Raw genomic sequence first — 17,658 nt, 5'->3', positions numbered from 1 at the left:
AGAGAAGGTGAGGAAGATCTAGCAAAGCAGACTGACTGAGAAGTTGTATCCAGGAAAGGAGGGGGAAAATAACTATGTTTTAAAATATCTCACATTATTACTTGAAGAGATGTGAAATCAGCAAACCTTTGTTTTCCTACTGTGTTAGAACACTTGCATTACAAATGTGTTCTTGTCTATTCAATGCTATGTATTAGTGTGGTCTTCTAAATTTTTCTCATAAGACCAGGTAGATACTGGTATCATGATAGAGAAAAAGGGCCACACACACAACTCCTGAAGAATTTTTCTTGGCTCATGAAATGAATTTACTTTCAGATCAAGTCATGATGTCAGCCTGCAATCCTGCAGTTTTTAATTTCTACAATTACCTAAGAACACATCCTCTTTTGCTGAGACGTCATTTTGGATCATCTGATGCATTTTCCACACACATGAGTTTAACAGGAAAAAGTGGACTAGCAGGAACAATTAATTTAAGTGAAAGAAGATTATTTTTTACTACTGCCAGTGCTCATTTAAAAGCTGGCTGCCCTATGCTGGCTTTGGAGGTGTTATCAAAGATGCCAAAAGTCATCAAGAAAACAAAACCTTTTTGTAGAATGTCTAGTTTTTTGGATACTAGTAAAGACTGTTCTCCTTCTTCTCCATTAAAATTGGATGCAAGGGAAGATAAGTCTTCAGCGATTGATTGGTCACAGTCACTAATGAATGGTTTTGGATCTTCTTCAGAGGGTTCCTCAGAGAAGCAATCAAACTCCACTCTTTCTTTTGACTGGAGCCAACCAAGTATTGTATTTCAGGATGACTCTTTAGAATTAAAATGGGACAGTGATAACGATGAAGAAAATGAGGATGTCCCACTTTCAATGAAAGAACTAAAACCTTCTGAGGGAAAAATTGGGGAAAAAATGGATGAAACAAGTTCTAATTATACAGAATCTCTCAGCACAGTAGATGAAAATGACATTTTAAATCCATCAGAAGATGTAATTGCAGTTCAGTTAAAATTTAGAGCCTGTTTAAAGATTCTCACAGTAGAACTTCGTACTTTATCTACTGGCTATGAAATAGATGGTGGAAAACTGCGATATCAGCTATACCACTGGCTTGAAAAAGAGGTGATAGCCCTTCAGAGAACTTGTGACTATTGTTCAGATCCTGAGGAAGTACAGTCTGCATTTGGCGAAAATGGAGATGCAATTGAACTAAATGAGGATCCTGAAGATTTGCTTCAGCAAACAAAAGTGAAACAACTTAGAGAAAATTTTCAGGAAAAAAGACAGTGGCTTTTGAAATATCAGTCTCTCTTGAGGATGTTTCTTAGTTACTGCATACTTCATGGATCCCATGGTGGGGGTCTTGCATCTGTGAGAATGGAATTGATTTTGCTTTTACAAGAATCTCAGCAGGTATGTAACTTAAATGATAACCAGTCAAGATAATACTTTTATGAAAAACAGTTTTTGAGATTGCTTTTTTTAGTTTTTAAATATTCAAATTGTTGATTTTCTTAATTATGGTTACTTTAAGGAATGCTGCTTTTCTGTGGCACTTCATATTGTGAATTTCTAGAGTTGTAAATGTATTGTGGCTTAAGAACAGTTTGATGTCAGACCCTAAGGTCTACTTAGTTCATATTAAATAGTATTATATGAAGGCTTTGCGAGGTGATAATAAGAGAGTATTGTCCCATCATTATTCATTATAATCGGTGGAAGGTTGACCACCTCAGGTCCCTTTTAACTCTGTAAGAGTTTCTGTCTTGCTTTTAATTTTTAATCGTTCTGAAGTTTTTCAAAGAGACCCCTGACTTACTTAAGTAATGGATTATAACTGTAAGTAGTTGATCAACCTTTTCTCCCTTTGTTTTTAAGGAAACAGCAGAACCAATATTTCCTAGCCCTCTTTCAGAGCAGACCTCAGTACCTCTCCTCTTTGCTCGTACAGCCAGTGCCAAAACAGTTGTTGCCAATCCACTGTTGCACCTTAGTAATCTAACACATGATATTCTGCATGCCATAATTAACTTTGATTCACCACCCCATCCTGATATCCAGAGCAATAAAGTAAGTATGTTTGGTTTCAAACGTTTAATTAACCTATATGCTATCATAAAGCAAAGAGGTAAGTGTTAAGGCTTTTTATAAATGATTTTAAACATCCTATGCTTAGTGATTGTTACATAGCCAAGTTTGTATTGATTTTGATCAAAGAAAACTTGACTGTAGGTCAGGCTTATTTTACCTGTATTATTTACCCAAAGGGTACTTCATTTTTTAACTTTTATTTTATCTTATTTAACCGTTTCATTTAGGTAAGAATAATTGTATGTATGTGTGCTTTTATGAGTAATTCTTTAGTGTACACTTAGCAAAAAAAAAAAAAAACCAAGCCCTGATTGTTTTTTAGAGACAGAAACAATATTGTGTTAAAGAACTAGTATGTAAGTATCACAAGCTGTGATATCATTCTGTTTCCGTTTTCTTCTTGTTTAATGGTAAGCGTCTCTTACAGTTTTACCCTCCTGGATAACCTAACCCTTATAAATTAATTTTGCCACTTTATTTCTTGTACTGCCCAGTAGAATAAATGCCCACATTGCATATTATAGAATTAGGAATTTAATTTTCTTCAGGTTATGCTAATTTTAAGCAAATTTCATTCCATATTTAACTTTAATAATAAACATATCCCTGATGTATCACCTTCTGCTGCTTAAAAACCACCCTTAAACATTAATATTAATAGCTAAAAATAGCTATGATTTATTTTGCTCATGATTCTATGGGTTGGCTCATCAGTTATTCTAGTTTGGGCTAGCTGGATTGATAGCTGGATACCTCATTTGTCTTTGGTCAGCAAGCAGGTTGGCTGGATTCTGGATGACCTAAGATGGCCTTATTTACTTTCTGGTGGTTGGTGGGCCATCTGCAAGATTGTCAGGAGATGTTAGGATGACCAGAGACTCTGAGATGTATCTCAGCTGCCAGTAGGCATACTTAGAGTATTAGGCTGTGTTCTCCAAAGAAATAGAATCAAAAGGGGGTGTGAGTGTGTGTTTTATAGAAAGAGGCTTATTTTAAGCAATTTACTCACTTCATTATGGAGGGTGAGAAGTCTCAAGATCTTCTGTCAGCATGCTGGAGACCCAGGAGAACAGATCATGTAGTTCCAGTCTGAGTCCAAAGGCCTGAGAGCCAGGGTAACTGACAGGATAAGTTCCAGTCCAAATGCCAGCAAGCCTGAGATGCAAGAAGAACCACTGTTTCAGTTCTTGTCTGAAAGTAGGAGAAGACCACCAGTGTCCCAGCTCAGTGCAGCCAAGCAGAAGTTCCCTCATACTCAGCCTTTTTGTTCTATTCCGGTACTTCAATTGATTGGGTAAGGCCCATTCATAGACTACCAATTCAAATGTTAATCTCATCCAAAATCACCCTAACAGACAAACCTAGAATAACATTTGACCTAATGTCTAATCACCCCTTGGCCCAGTCAGATGGACACATAAAGTTAACATTTCACCTGGGTTATTTCATATAGTGGTTTCAGGGGTTTAAAGAGCCAGAGTAGAATTTGCAAGGCTTTTAGAGAACTAGGTTCAGAAATAACACATCACTTTTGCTGTGTCCTCTTGCACAAACCAAGTCACAAAGTAAGCCCAAACTGATTAAGTGGAGAGACAGACTTTGCCTTTTGGTTAGAGAAGCTAGAAAATATTATCATTTTTGCTGTCTCCCATATGTGGTCTTTGCTGTCTTTCTTTATATGATGCTATCCTTGACTTTAATTCATGTCACATGTCTATTGATAATGGAAGGAAAAATAGCAGTTAGATTTTAATCTGCAAAAGAGAGTATCATACTTCATAATTAGATCAGGAACCTGGTTTTTTGAATACTCTAGTGTACTTTCTTGCCTAGATTAAGTTTCTCCTTCATCCTCGGATCTACTTCTGTTACTTCTTGAGTCATGCCATGTTTAGAGCTCTGTCTTCCTTAATACAAGCATTTTCCTTCAGTTTCTGTCTTTCATACCTTTTCCTTTCTCAAAAATTTCACTCTCTTCAAATTGTTTTCTGTAGTAACTTGAATAGTTCATAAATGAACTGTCATTATCAGGCAAGGCTTTACGTTTTGGTTGAGGAGGGAACAGGTTGAGTCTTGGAGGGCTTGCTTTTAACACATGGCTCACTGCTCTGCTGAATAGCTAACATCTGTTCTTGTTTGCCCTGAAAATAGAAATTAGGTAGCAGTTGTGTATTTTATAATTTCTGCCAGAGGCCTCAGGTTTTATTTGTGTCTGTGTGTGTATTTATAACGAGATGTCTCCAGACAGAAATGAGTATTAAGGAAAAAAAGGAAATAGTTTTAGGGCAAAATAGTTTTTTCGTCTTTTTTAAAAATGCTGATTATATTAGGCCTTGAAAAAGATTCAGTTTTTTAAAAGTTATAAATTAATTTTGTGTTTTTTCCCCCCCAGGTATATGTAATGCATACTTTAGCAGCCTCACTTTCTGCTTGTATCTATCAGTGCCTTTGTGGTGGTCATAATTACAGGTAAATATCTTCTTGTGAAATTTAAGAATGTTTGTAGTAACTGCTGAGGTTTGAGAATTTGTATGCTCCTGCTTTAGGAATACGTATACAGCAGTCCACTTTAGCTAATGCAAAAAGCATATGGAGAAATGTTGAGTCATTTTTTTTCATCTTTGCAATTTTAGCATTTGTCTTTATGGCAAATGCATCTCAAGTTAAACTCTTTACAGTTAACTTATTTAACTGCCTTTTATTGATCACTGCCTAATGCTAGACATTGTGATATCACTGGAATAAGATCTCCTTCCTTAAGGTCATGCTAGCTAGAGACAAGCATATAAACTGATAAATGATATGTAATATGACATCATACTTAAATGGTATATCCTCTAAGATGATAGACAGTAAAATGCTCAGGGAACACAGAGGAGGGAGTGACTGGCTTGGAACTGAGAAAAATTTTACATTGTCCTTGATGTTTATGATTTTCTTCTCTATGTCCTAAGGTTTCACTGTAATTTTTCTAGGCTTTTGAAGCATATTGTTTGACACTGTGGGGTTATATCTTTCTTTGCAATTCTCTTATTCTATTTCTTCAAGTATTTTATCTTCTCTCTTCTCTTTCCTTTTATGAGACAAATATTGGAACTTGTGGATCCCTTCTTTTTCTTTTAGCTTTCCTTTTAAATGATCTATTTATTTATTTTATTTTTCCTTCATTTCAGAAGAAATCTTAGCTTCAGTTTCCAGACACTAATTCATTCTTCCATGTTTTTCTTTCTTTTTTTTTTTAAGTTTATTAATTTATTTTTGGCTGCTATGCATCTTCATGGCTTCATGTGGGCTTTCTCTACTCATGGCGAGCGGGGGCTATTGTTGTGGGGAGTGGGCTGCTCACTGCAATAGCTTCTCTTGTGGACCATGGGCTCTAGGGCCCTCGGGCTTAGGTGTCCTGTGGCATGTGGGATCATCCCAGCCCAGGGATTGAACCCATGTCCCTGGCACTAGCAGGCAGATAAACCACTGGACCACCAGGGAAGTCCCTCTTCCATGTTTTTCATTAAACTCCTGCTATCCGATGCATATACCTGATATAGCCTACCCTGATGTAGGGTAGACTAGCCATTAAATATCAAATTGAACCTAAACTGACTTTGTTTTCAACTTTGTTATTGATATATATAAATTATATACCTTTGTGATATATAAGCTTCCTATTTGTGGTCAATAATAGTTTTCTCATTTGTATGTATTTTATGACTTTCAGTAAATATATTTAAAAGCTATCATATCTATTTTAATTTAGAAAATTTAAAGGACACTTTGTTTTATTATAGTACTAGAATATACAGTATAGTACTTAAGATATAAAGCAATATAACTAATACACAAAAGTTTGTATTTAAGTTACTGTAAATGTAGATCTCAAACATAGAAATATTAAATGTGAAATTCATTTTAGGTCATTCTTTGTTATTATTATTGTTTTATTGCAATTGGAGGTCACTATAGATAGTTATTATTTAATTTTTTTTTCTCTCAGTTCATTTCAAACAAATCAGTTTACTGGAATGGTGTATCAGACAGTACTGCTTCCCCATCGACATTCCTTGAAAACAGGAAGCTTAGATGAAGCCATAACTCCCAATACATCACCAGCTCAATGGCCAGGTATAAAAAGTTATATGTATATATATATATACACACACAAGTTTTTTCTTAGCTTTATTGAACTTAATCAGATGAGAAAAAAGTAGGTCTGGTTTGGTTTTGCTGTGTGATAATCATTGTTAAGTATTGTTAGAATTGATTCCAATTCATTATTCGTCATTTACTACAAATTATCCAGTTATATAACATTAGTTTTTCCTTTATCATAATACTAAAATAAATGTTTTGTCATATCATTTTTTTATACTTTTGCTTTTGTTGTAATAGAAAAACATTGTTATTTCCAGTGTCTATATAAATTGAACAGATAGCTCAACACTTATGCATTAACTGCAGTAACTTCTAGTGGTCTATGAAACTGTGGAAGAAAATATTTTTATCCTGCTGCTATAACATTTTTTCACAAGTTAGGAACTGTAGTTAATTTTTTATTTATTAAATTTATTGTCAGTGGTAGCTGATGATAGCTATATTTGTTCTTTCTCCTAGGAATAACTTCTTTAGTTCAACTTTTGAATTCTTCTGGGGAGGAAGCCCAGTCAGGACTTACGATCTTGCTTTGTGAGATTCTCACAGCAGTGTATCTTAGTCTCTTCATCCATGGCTTGGCAACACATTCTAGTAACGAACTATTTCGGATTGTGGCCCACCCTCTAAATGAAAAAATGTGGTCTGCTGTATTTGGTGGAGGTGCGCGTGTTCCCAGCAAAGAACAAGCACACTCAAAAGCTTTACCTGGTTAGTTAGTTTTTTATCTGTTTTATTTTATTTTTGAAGGCTGCCATTTTATTCATCTGAATGATAACTTTGTTAAATGTAATTACATGTTAATTTATTCACAGGAAGTTATGATACAGACCATTTTCTTAGAGCGTGAATAAATAATTTTATGGAAAATATACAGTATGAAGTTTCTGGTGTAATTATTAAACTTTAAGATACTGGTACACCAGTGATTAGAGCTATCTAATGTAATTTAAAATCTTTTACTATTGAAATTTTCATTTGTTTTGAAAAATGCTGTAACACTGGTTTTTTTTTCTATCCCAAATACAGACTCTCTCTTCTTTCTTTGGCAGGAAGGTACTTTGCTATGCCTAGCCCCCACCAGGTAGTGGTATTCTCCATGGAGTGTGTGGGCTTTTCCAAAGCTCTTTCAACCATCAGTTCTCATAGCCCTCCCAATCTTGCAGGCAAGATACTAGCTTTAGAAATAGGCTTTTACAGTTCAGCTTGCTTTGTGTTGTTTTGGAAGGGTTGGGATACAGTGGGCCGATTTTATTTTGTTTGGCACTTAGAAAATTGAAAATTTTCCATTAATCAAGTCATATTTTTGATTTAAAACAATGATTAGCATTTTAGAAAACCATCCCTGCTTCTTTTAATTCTGCTTTAGTTCTTCACGTTGATGTTTTCTATTCCTTAGACTTTAATGTATTTTTAAATGGGTAGAAATAAAGAAATGTCAGTGCTAATCGTGGTAAATCAGACTATGGCTTGAAGTGACTGGAAAAACATTTCAAATAAGGCTGCTTTATGTTTGCATATCATGATTCTGGCCATTAGAGATTTTGGATTTCTAAGTGTTCATAATATCATGTAAAGTAAATATTTTAAACAATTCTATTATCTTTTCTAAACTTTCTGGTGTTAAAACTATATATATTTATTTAAAGATTGAAACAATCTTTTTGACCAGAAAAAAATCTTCATGATGTTTTCTGCCTTTGTTTTCTTTTTGTGATTTATTAGCCCATATATGATAATCTTGGCTTTCAAATTTTAAATGATATTTTAATTTCAATAACATCTCCTTTGAAATTTTTAGAGTAATTTCCAGTGCTTTATTTTTTATGTGGATGAAAATAGACTAACATGAAATTCACATTGGAATATATACTTGACTTCAGATATTTGAATTCATTTAAAGAACTTTCAAAGTCTAAGAGGAAGTACAGTTTATAGGCTTACTGAAAGTGAAAACTGTGATTTTGTTAATGTAAAATGTTATAAAGGGGATAAATTCTTGAAATAGAATGTCCACACACTTTTGAAAAATTAAAAATAATGCTCTTACTAGCCAGTCATCAAGTCTCAATTTTAACATTTCTAGAACATTTCTGAGCACAGATCCATAAACAGCTTTACTTGAAGTCCAGGTTGTTCTTCGTTTAACCACTCAGATTTAGCTGTTTGTAGTTGCAAATACCATATAATAAACTCTTATCTCACCACTTATCAAATCCTAAATAATCAAAGTGATAAAAATTATCTGCATGTATATATTTAACCTCTTAGATTGGGACATGGTATCCAAATAATACAGGATACTTAAAACATATGGTTTACTCAGTGGTGAGGCTGGGTATAGCCACATATAAATTTTGTGATACTCATCTGTCGATAAGAACCCAGAAACTATTTTGAATACAATCCGTCATGGATGTAACTGAAAGAATATTTACAGAAAACGTGCATGATATGATTCATCAGTTTGCTAACCAGAAGAGAAAGAGTACACTCATTTAATGATGAAGCCAAGGCTTGCTGTTACTAAAGCTGATTTAGTTTGTAAAGGAGCTGGTAGAAAAAAATAGGAAAACAGAAAAAAGGGAAGAAGTGAAGATAGTAAATCGCAAAGGCCATAATAGTAATTAGAAGTAGCAGTCCTGTGAGGCAGATAAACTGACAGTTGGAGAGACAAAATCTGAGAACAGAAAATTGGCATAGGGACAAGCAGCAGTGACTTTCAGTGTAAGGCAAAGTTCTGAAATCTCAGTTTTTGAAGGCTTTATGTTGTTCTGAAAGCACACCAACTAAAGCAGCACAGCAGCTTGATAAATTTTCAGTTGTAAGTAAGTAGCCTTGCGTGTTTGAGTTACTATTAAATGTAATCATGATGTCCCAGGAGTGTAATTGTGTTAGATAATATTCAGTATACATTGTTGACCAAGGGAATAAAAAGATGTGTTAGAAAAGTTGATCTGAATTCAGCAAAAAATAATATATATACTTATGTTTTTTGTTTTAAGTATAGCAAAATAAAAATGAATAAGTCTAGAACATTTCATTTTCCTGACAACCTGTTCAGCTATTCAATATCAATGTATTGTATATTGAAGATGAAATACTTTCCTTATAACCCTTGAAAATATTTTTTAAAGTTTTTTCATACACTTAGTACTGTGAAGTTTTTAGAAGTCACTGTTTTCCTTGTTCTGGTATAAATTCTGATTTTAGAATACTTTACAAAAATGGTCTTATGAACTAAATTATTTTTCTCTCTACAAGTCTATTATATAGTTAATGTACTGTTAATAACATAAAATTTAAATATGACTTAAGCTTTGTAATGTGAGAAAATGATAGATGATTTTTATTAGACTAGCTTGGCAGTTCAGAATCTTAACAAAAATGTTAATGTACATAAATCAGTATTTTTTAATCGAACAATTTACTTTGTGATTTCCACATATGTTAATATGGAATTTACTTTTTTCTAATTAATTAAAACTAGTCTGGGTGTATTTTGTTATTATGGTAAACTTTTAAAGTAGATAGTTGAGCAGTAGCAGTTTTTGAAAAATTATTTTTTTTTCTGTTAACAGTTAGAAATCCATACTTTTGCTTTTTATTGCATTTATAAAGCAAAGCAAAATATTTTAAGAATTTTTGTTGTGTTTCATAATACTTGCAGATGAGAGAATTGTCATTAATTCCCATGCATATCTTAGTTTTTGTTAACCCACTTTCTAGCTTCTTCATGCCCCTTATAATTCACAAAGTCTCTCTATATCCAAATTCCTTTTCATTTCTCCCTAATGCTGATTTTTCTTTTATTACTATTAGAGTAGCCATTTACTACCTTAATAATGGAACAGTACAGTCAGTTTGTATCCACAGAGTGGCATGCATATGGCATGATATTTTATTATTAGCTTTTTTCAAAAACAAATGGTGATGCACCCAGCAGCAGAATATATAGTCTCTATTGTAGTGCCCCTGAGCTTCATGACTACCTGAACCCAACATGATTTAAGCCATAAAATTGTCTTGGGTCTTGCTGCAGTTTGAGGGAAAAGTGGGTGCATCTACTCTAAATGACAAGCTTCAAGTCATTTCTTGTTTCCTAGGAGATAATCACTAAGTCTTTTTACTTGTAGCATTTTCCATAACTTATCATCCAGTACTGTGAACCTGTTTGTCATTTCCCCCGTTCTCCTTGTTCATCAGAAGTGTTTGATAAGTTTTTTCCTTCTGAAATTGAAGTCTGTAATTTTAAACATTTCCCCATAGTGTTGTTAATTTCATTTTCATGTCATGTGTCTGGGTTCACACACTATACTTTGAAATGTTTTTCTCCCTTTTAAAAAACTGAGAACAAAACAAAACTTTGTTTTGCTTTAAAAACTCTACTTATTTTTATCACATAGCAAACTTGGTAAAACTATGAATTTAGCCTCGTAGTATTTTTCCCTAAACATCTATGTTCACATCATATGCCTTCTTATACTCTAAAAACAAAATAAACAGAATAGTAATATTGGAGTCAAATGACATTTATCTTGGAACACAGCATTAATTTTTGACAGATAAAAAATACCTTTAAATTCTAAATTTTTTACTCAGTGAGAATTTGCTAAAACCATTGTTTAAGTTTTAGAATGTATATAAATGTATGCAACAGATATATTAGAAACATGATTGTTGATTTATCAATTGTTTATAAGATCAGAGAGAAAAAATTACACATTGATATGATGGTTCTTTTTAAATTCATTTGAAAGATTATATAATAATCATAACACTTTTTAGCAGTCTCTTAGTATACTAATTTTATGCATTTTATTTTTTTCTGAAATGACTAAATTATTCTGTTAGAGTCAGCTTGGCTGTAACTTTATATAATGCATGAGCATGCTATTTATGCAAGCTGAGTAGCTTCAAGCAATAAAGCAAAATTGTATTACAGCACAAATACTTGTATTCCTTGGAAGGTGAGTAACTTCTTGCTGGAATCATTGAAGAAGAATATTGGTTTGCCTTAATATGGAGTTGTTTACCTATCTATTAGGCCATGCCTGTGTCCAGGAGATCCTTGATTTTCTACTGGTGATTTGCATCTTGTGACTTAGTCTTGATTAAAGATTTGTATAACTTGTTTTTCTTTGCTTATGCCCTTAATATTCTAAGGTAAAATAATAAGGGAATATTGACTCTAAAGTGTTTAGATGTTAAAACAATAAAAACTGCATTTTCTTCCTCTTCTTTGTATTCCATTGACTGGAAAATTCTATCTCTAACCATTTCTAAAAGTCTGAATCAGCTTAGTAAGTAGCAGTGGTGTTTGAACTTTTTAATATTTTCAATGAAAAAGTAGTAGTGATTACTGAAGAATCTTAGAATTGTTGTCTTTAATTAATAGTGACATCTCATGATACTGTTTTCCCTGCCCCCACCCATGAAATTCTTAATTAAAAAAAAAAGATGTAGATACTTTTGTCATGGTCTTAGCTAAATTATGGACTCATTTATAGGAATATATTACATCCTATTCCATATAAAATTTACATATACAATAAATAAATGAACATTCAGAGAGTAAGGGACAAGATGAGATAAAAACAAAGATGGCTATACAAGATGATGTTTGTCTCACTTCCTCCACTTACCTTACTGTCATAGTAATCTCAGTTTTGTGTATGTACTTACTTGTAGTTAACCTTAGGTCTTATGTAAAAATAGATGAAGTCAGTGCAATGAAAATTGTGCTTATTTTAGTAATACTTTGTCTTGTTCTTATTAGTTTCTTCACTAGTGGAAGAAGGAGAGAAACAGAACAAACGTTTTAGGCCATCAAAAATGTCTTGCAGAGAATCTGCCTCAGTGACCTCTTCCTCACCACCAGTAAGCCAGGAGACACTGATTGTTAAAGAGAAGTTCATTCCACCTGAGCTTAGTATCTGGGATTATTTCATTGCCAAGGTAATACAAGTGTTATCCAAATGATGATTTGTATAGTTAAACAGAAATAAAAATGTTTAAAATAAGTATAATTGTTGGTGTTTCCAAATATTTTTCCACACAGGTTTAGAAAATGTTCATTTTATCAGGATAAATTAGCACAGAATATATCCTAAAATATTTTGGGCATATTTCAACTATTTTTAAGGCAATTCTGGTATCAATTAAGATTTTTGCATTTTAAACAATGCAACATTCTTAGGAAGATGGAAAGATAAATTGGCTAGCACGTTAATGCTAATGTGTGTATGTTAGTCGCTCAGTCTTGTCTGACTCTTTTGCAACCCCATGGACCATAGCCAACTAGGTTCCTCTGTCCATAGGACTCTCCAGGTAAGAATACTGGAGTGGTTTATCTTTCCCTTCTCCAAATGGTAATGTACTTGGTAGTGATTAAGGAATCAAGACTGCCAGAAGTCAAAGTGCCATCCAAACTCTTAATTCCTTTTCTATACTATAGTCCTGCATTGTCCTGATGTACTCAGATTTCAGTTTTTAGTTAAATAACATCAGTCCCTCAACAATATTGTTCAAGTTTAAAGTTACCACAATTTATTCAATATGAGTAATTGCATAAAGTACAGACTTTCCTGCTAGCTCTTAGTCCACAAATCACTGTATAAACAACAGATGCAACTCTTGATCAGTGACCAATCACAACAATTCTTTCGAAGTCTGTTGGTGATTGGTCATTTAGTACCTTTTATTCAGTATTCATTTCATACACAGAAAAGCATGTAGTTAGTTGTCTTGCCTCCCTACCTCCCATAATAAATGCAAGTGACGTTTTACAAAACTGGCTAATCAGAATAGGAAATTAGCTGACAAAGTCAAGTGCAACTGGAAATGAAAAGTGAATACTGGAAAGAAAATTCAAATCAAATATAAATAAAGTTTTAGCAAAAATAGCTAACTTTGGGATTTAACATTGCTGTCATTTGAGAGACTTTAGATGTACAACCAAGGGAAATTAGTGAAGACTAGCTTATCAACATAAATGAGGAAAGTTTGACAAAAGGATGTAGATGACCAAGAGATACTGAAATTGGAAAAAAAAAACCAAAAAAACCTTCACAGTACAAGAACCCTGGGTAATATTTCACAACATCAAAAGTGCAATAAAAAGTTGGATATTGATACAAAGTTAGAAAGGAATATGACAATTTGCTAACAATTAGAAAAGATACTTGCTTTGTATTCTGGGTTTTATAAAGTTAGAAGGCCAGCACTATTCAAAGTTTTCTTGATAAATTTTTTACAAAGAAATAAAACACTTTAATTCTCACTGATTCTAATTTTGCAGTTACAGTATACTAAATAAATATTGTTTTTACTATTTTCTTTTTCCTATACATTTATAGTTGACTGTAAGAGTTTCTAGTGTTTTGATGAATTTGTTAATAGTCACAGAACACTTGTAGTTTTTTCATTGCTTTGCATGGTTTCAACTTGTATTTGTAGTTTTACATTCTTGTCCTACTGTGCCTAGCAAGAACTTCTTGTATATATCCTCTTCTTCTTCTGTTGACAGCCAAATTCCTCACATTCTGAACTTCTAGATTTTTTCCTTACTACCTTGTGTTAATTGACTCCTCACTATTTCCTAATGACACCAATCCCTGAGGCCTGTTAGGCAGTAGATTTTGTTTTTCTCATATCCAACATGCTTCAGGGTAAAGAAGGGCATTTATATCACCTTGTTTCACATTGCCTTTTGCAGGCATTGATTCATTCAACAAATGTTTATTATATGCTTTATTTATATTGGAGTATATTTCATCTTCATTTTTGAAGCATACTTCCTTTTGCTGGGTATATGATTCTTGATTAGCAAGGTCTTCTTTAGTTGTCTTGTTCCTGGATTTGGTTAATTTTCTGGCTGGTCTGCCTTTGTTCCAGTGTGTAACACAGGCTAATTGAGATATGAAAGTGTTAGTCTACTCAGTTCTGTCCAATTCTTTGTGACCCCATGGACTATTACCCAGCAGGCTCCTCTATCCATGGAATTCTGCAGACAAGAATAACAGATGCAACTGGAGTGGGTTGCCATTCTCTTCTCCAGGGGATCTTCCCCACCCAGGGAGCGAACCCAGGTCTCCTTCATTACAGGCAGATACTTTCCTGTCTGAGATGTTGCTGCTGCTGCTAAGTCACTTCAGTCGTGTCTGATTCTGTGCAACCCCATAGACGGCAGCCCACCAGGCTCTGCCGTCCCTGGGATTCTCCAGGCAAGAACACTGGAGTGGGTTGCCATTTCCTTCTCCAGTGCATGAAAGTGAAAAGTGAAAGTGAAGTTGCTCAGTCGTGTCTGACTCTTTGCGACCCCATGGACTGCACCCTACCAGGCTCCTCCATCCATGGGATTTTCCAGGCTGGCCTTCCCTAATTGTTTGCTGCTGAAGACTCTTGTTTTTGACAATGCTGCTGGGCACAGAATTTTTTTTTTTTAATTTATTGAAGTATAGTTGATTTACAAGGTTGTGTTAATTTCTGTTTTATAGCAAGGTTATCCAGTTATATTACATTCTTTTTCATGTTTTTGGTTATGGTTTAATCACAGAATATTAAATATATTAATAGTTCCCTGTGCCATATAGTAGGACCTTGTTTACCCATTCTCTATATAATAGTTTCCATCCACTAATCCTAAAGTCCCATTCCCCACTCCACCTCCATCTTGGTAACCACAAGTCTATTTTCTATGTCTGAGTCTATTTGTGTTTCACGGATAAGTTCATTTATATCATATTTTAGGTTTCACCTATGAGTAATATCATATGGTATCTGTCTTTCTCTTTCTGACTTCACTTATGATAATCTCTAGGTCCATCTTCAGCATTATTTCATTCTTTTTTATGACTGAGAATTCCATGCTCTCTCTATATATATACACACACATACATACCCCACATCTTTTTAATTTATTCATCTACTGATAGACACTACTTAGATTGTTTCTATGTCCTGGCTATTGTAAATGGTGCTGCAGTGAACATTGGGGTGCATGTATCCTTCCTAATTGTAGTTGTCTCTGGTTTTATGGGCATGGAATTCTTATTAAAGACAGCCCTCTCTGGCCAGGCAGCAGAGTTCTTTGTCTTCACAGACTGATAGAACAAATGAGTCACAGAGGGCAGGGGTCAGGCTAGAAATAGCCCCTGGCCAAAATGCTAGGTGCTCACTTTTACCAGAGCTTGAGGAGTTTTTGTTGTTGTTGTTTCTCCTGGCCACACAACATGCGGGATCCTAGTTCCCTGAGCCAGGGATCGAACCTGCACCCCTGCAGGTGGAAGTGCAGAATCTTAACTACTGGAACACCATGCAAGTCCCTCAGAAGTTTTTCTTGAATAAATACTTCTCTGTGTGTTTGATCAGTTTCCAGTATCTTTAAATGGTTTTTTGACAACTTTTTTGGGTTTCCCTGGTGGCTCAGATGGTAAAGAATCCACCTGCAGTGCGGGAGACCTGGGAATCGATCCCTGGGTGGGGAAGATTCCCTGGAGAATGGAAAGGCAACCCACTCCAGTATTCTTGCCTGGAGAATCCCCATGTACAGAGGAGCCTGGCAGGGTACAGTCATGGGGTCACAAAGAATCAGACATGACTGAGCGACTAAGCATCGTGCAGCACATTACTTCTTTTTGTGCAGAGGACTACCAAGCTATTCACTCAGCTCTTCCAGAAGTTCTGCTTCTCCTGCTGTGTTTCTTTATTGGGCTTCCTTGAATCCAAGATTTTGTTTTCTTCTCAAATTTCCCACATTTCTTCTTTTCATCCTCACTCAACTGATGACCTCATAAGTCATTAAAAAAAAAAAAAATCAGACAAAATTCTTTCATCACTCTGTCATGAATCTCCCATCTTATTCTCTCCTCTTATTTACTATTGAGGAAACATCTTTCCTATCAAAGGCTCCAGTGCTAGTCTGAATCCTGTCCTTGCTTTTCTTCTCTAGCCTCTTGTCTTCTCTATTGTCTTTTCCCATCAGAACAGAATTGTGCTCTGCTGTCTCACATCCCAAATTCTGCTTTGATCCCCCAGTTTTTTCCAGCTGTTATCCCATTTTTCTGCTGCTCATTCTCCTTCAACTTTTCAAAAGTGTACACATATTATCTCTCTTACTACCACAGGTCCCCTTCACTTTTAGTCATTGTATGACTTCTGACACAACTGCCCCCTGAAACTGCTGTTACTAAGATTCAAGTGGCACCCATCTGTTATCAAATGTAATGGAAACCTCTTTATCATCATCTTACTTGACCTCTTGGCAGTGTTCAACCACGTGACCATTTCCTCCATTTTGAATTACTTTTATCTCATTCTCTTGATACCAGTCTCTTCTAGTTTACTTCCTAAATTTGCTCTTTATTCCTTTGAAATGTTCTTTCTTTATCCTTCCTTTTCTACCTGACCTGTGAATCTTGGTCTTTAAGATTTGGGTTTTTGATTTTCTTCAGTACTTCCCCTGTCACAACTAGAGTCTTCCCATTTTAGTAATTAGCATCTTCATCCATGTAGTTGCTCAAGCAGAAACCCAGAAATTGTCTTCTCTTTCTCTTTCCCTTGCTTTCCAAATTGATCAGTAAATCTATCAATGCATTCCCCCAAGTACACTGTGAATGTGTTATTTATCTTCATCTCCGTGACTGACACCTGTATCCAGACTGCCAGCTCTTGCCTTAGTTTCTGATGTCTCCCGCTTCTACTCTTCCCATTTGACTTTTCTCTAAAAAAGGCTGCCATAGTGATACTCTTAAAAGTATAAATATCAATACCTGTACTCTACTTAAAACTCATTGCTGGCATTCCATTACACTCTTTACTGTGTTGTTCAAAAACCCTACCTGATCTGTTACATGCTATTCTTGTCTATTTTTTTGCCAACACTATCCTCTTGCTTTAGCAGCCTTCAGCCAAATTTCTTTTTTCCCATGCCAAACTTTTTTCCTTTATTAAAGCCGTTTTACATACTATTACTACTGCCTAAACTGCTTTTCTTCCCTCTCATTATATGATTATTCCTTCTTGTCCTTTTAAGTCTCACTTAAATTACACTTTTAAAGAGGCCTTTCATGGTTAGCTTATCTCAACTCTTTTTAATATTGTTATTCCCAGTGCTGTTTTTTTCTTTATAACAGCTAAATTCAATTTATATTTAGTTTTCTATTATTTGCCTATTTTTTTCCCCACTAAAATATGTTACGTGAGACCAGTGACTGTGTATATGTCTTAAATTTTCTAATATTGAGTATACTTTTGATACATCGTGAATGCTGAATAAATTTTTTATTGATATGATGACTAAATAAGGAAACCAACTGAAGTGGTATTGAAGGCATAGACTGTCAAAAAAGAAACAGCCAATTACTTGCTACTTTACTTTCTTATAATGAAGTACTCAAAAATGGGATAAATTGCTGATACT

The 17,658-nt window shown here is 34.4% G+C and overlaps 1 protein-coding gene across 7 annotated transcripts in view; it reads left to right on the top strand.

The window, feature by feature from the left end:
- Nucleotides 1-17,658, top strand: part of DMXL1 (Dmx like 1) — a 125,010-nt gene that overhangs the window by 60,002 nt on the left and 47,350 nt on the right. For 6 of the 7 annotated variants that reach the window (XM_070465133.1, XM_070465132.1, XM_070465131.1 and 3 more), the window contains exons 24-29: nt 319-1,412; nt 1,878-2,069; nt 4,483-4,559; nt 6,082-6,209; nt 6,699-6,947; nt 12,016-12,194. In XM_070465133.1, the coding sequence (XP_070321234.1) occupies nt 319-1,412; nt 1,878-2,069; nt 4,483-4,559; nt 6,082-6,209; nt 6,699-6,947; nt 12,016-12,194 (1,919 nt within the window). Of the gene's footprint in view, nt 1-318; nt 1,413-1,877; nt 2,070-4,482; nt 4,560-6,081; nt 6,210-6,698; nt 6,948-7,288; nt 12,195-17,658 lie in introns of those variants that run through there. The other variant, XM_070465136.1, reaches the window with a different exon arrangement.

Source organism: Odocoileus virginianus, chromosome 3 (genome assembly GCF_023699985.2).
Source record: "Odocoileus virginianus isolate 20LAN1187 ecotype Illinois chromosome 3, Ovbor_1.2, whole genome shotgun sequence".
Classification (NCBI taxonomy): Eukaryota; Metazoa; Chordata; class Mammalia; order Artiodactyla; family Cervidae; genus Odocoileus; species Odocoileus virginianus.
Note: the sequence above shows the minus strand (reverse complement) of the source record. Positions and strands in the feature narration are given on the sequence as shown.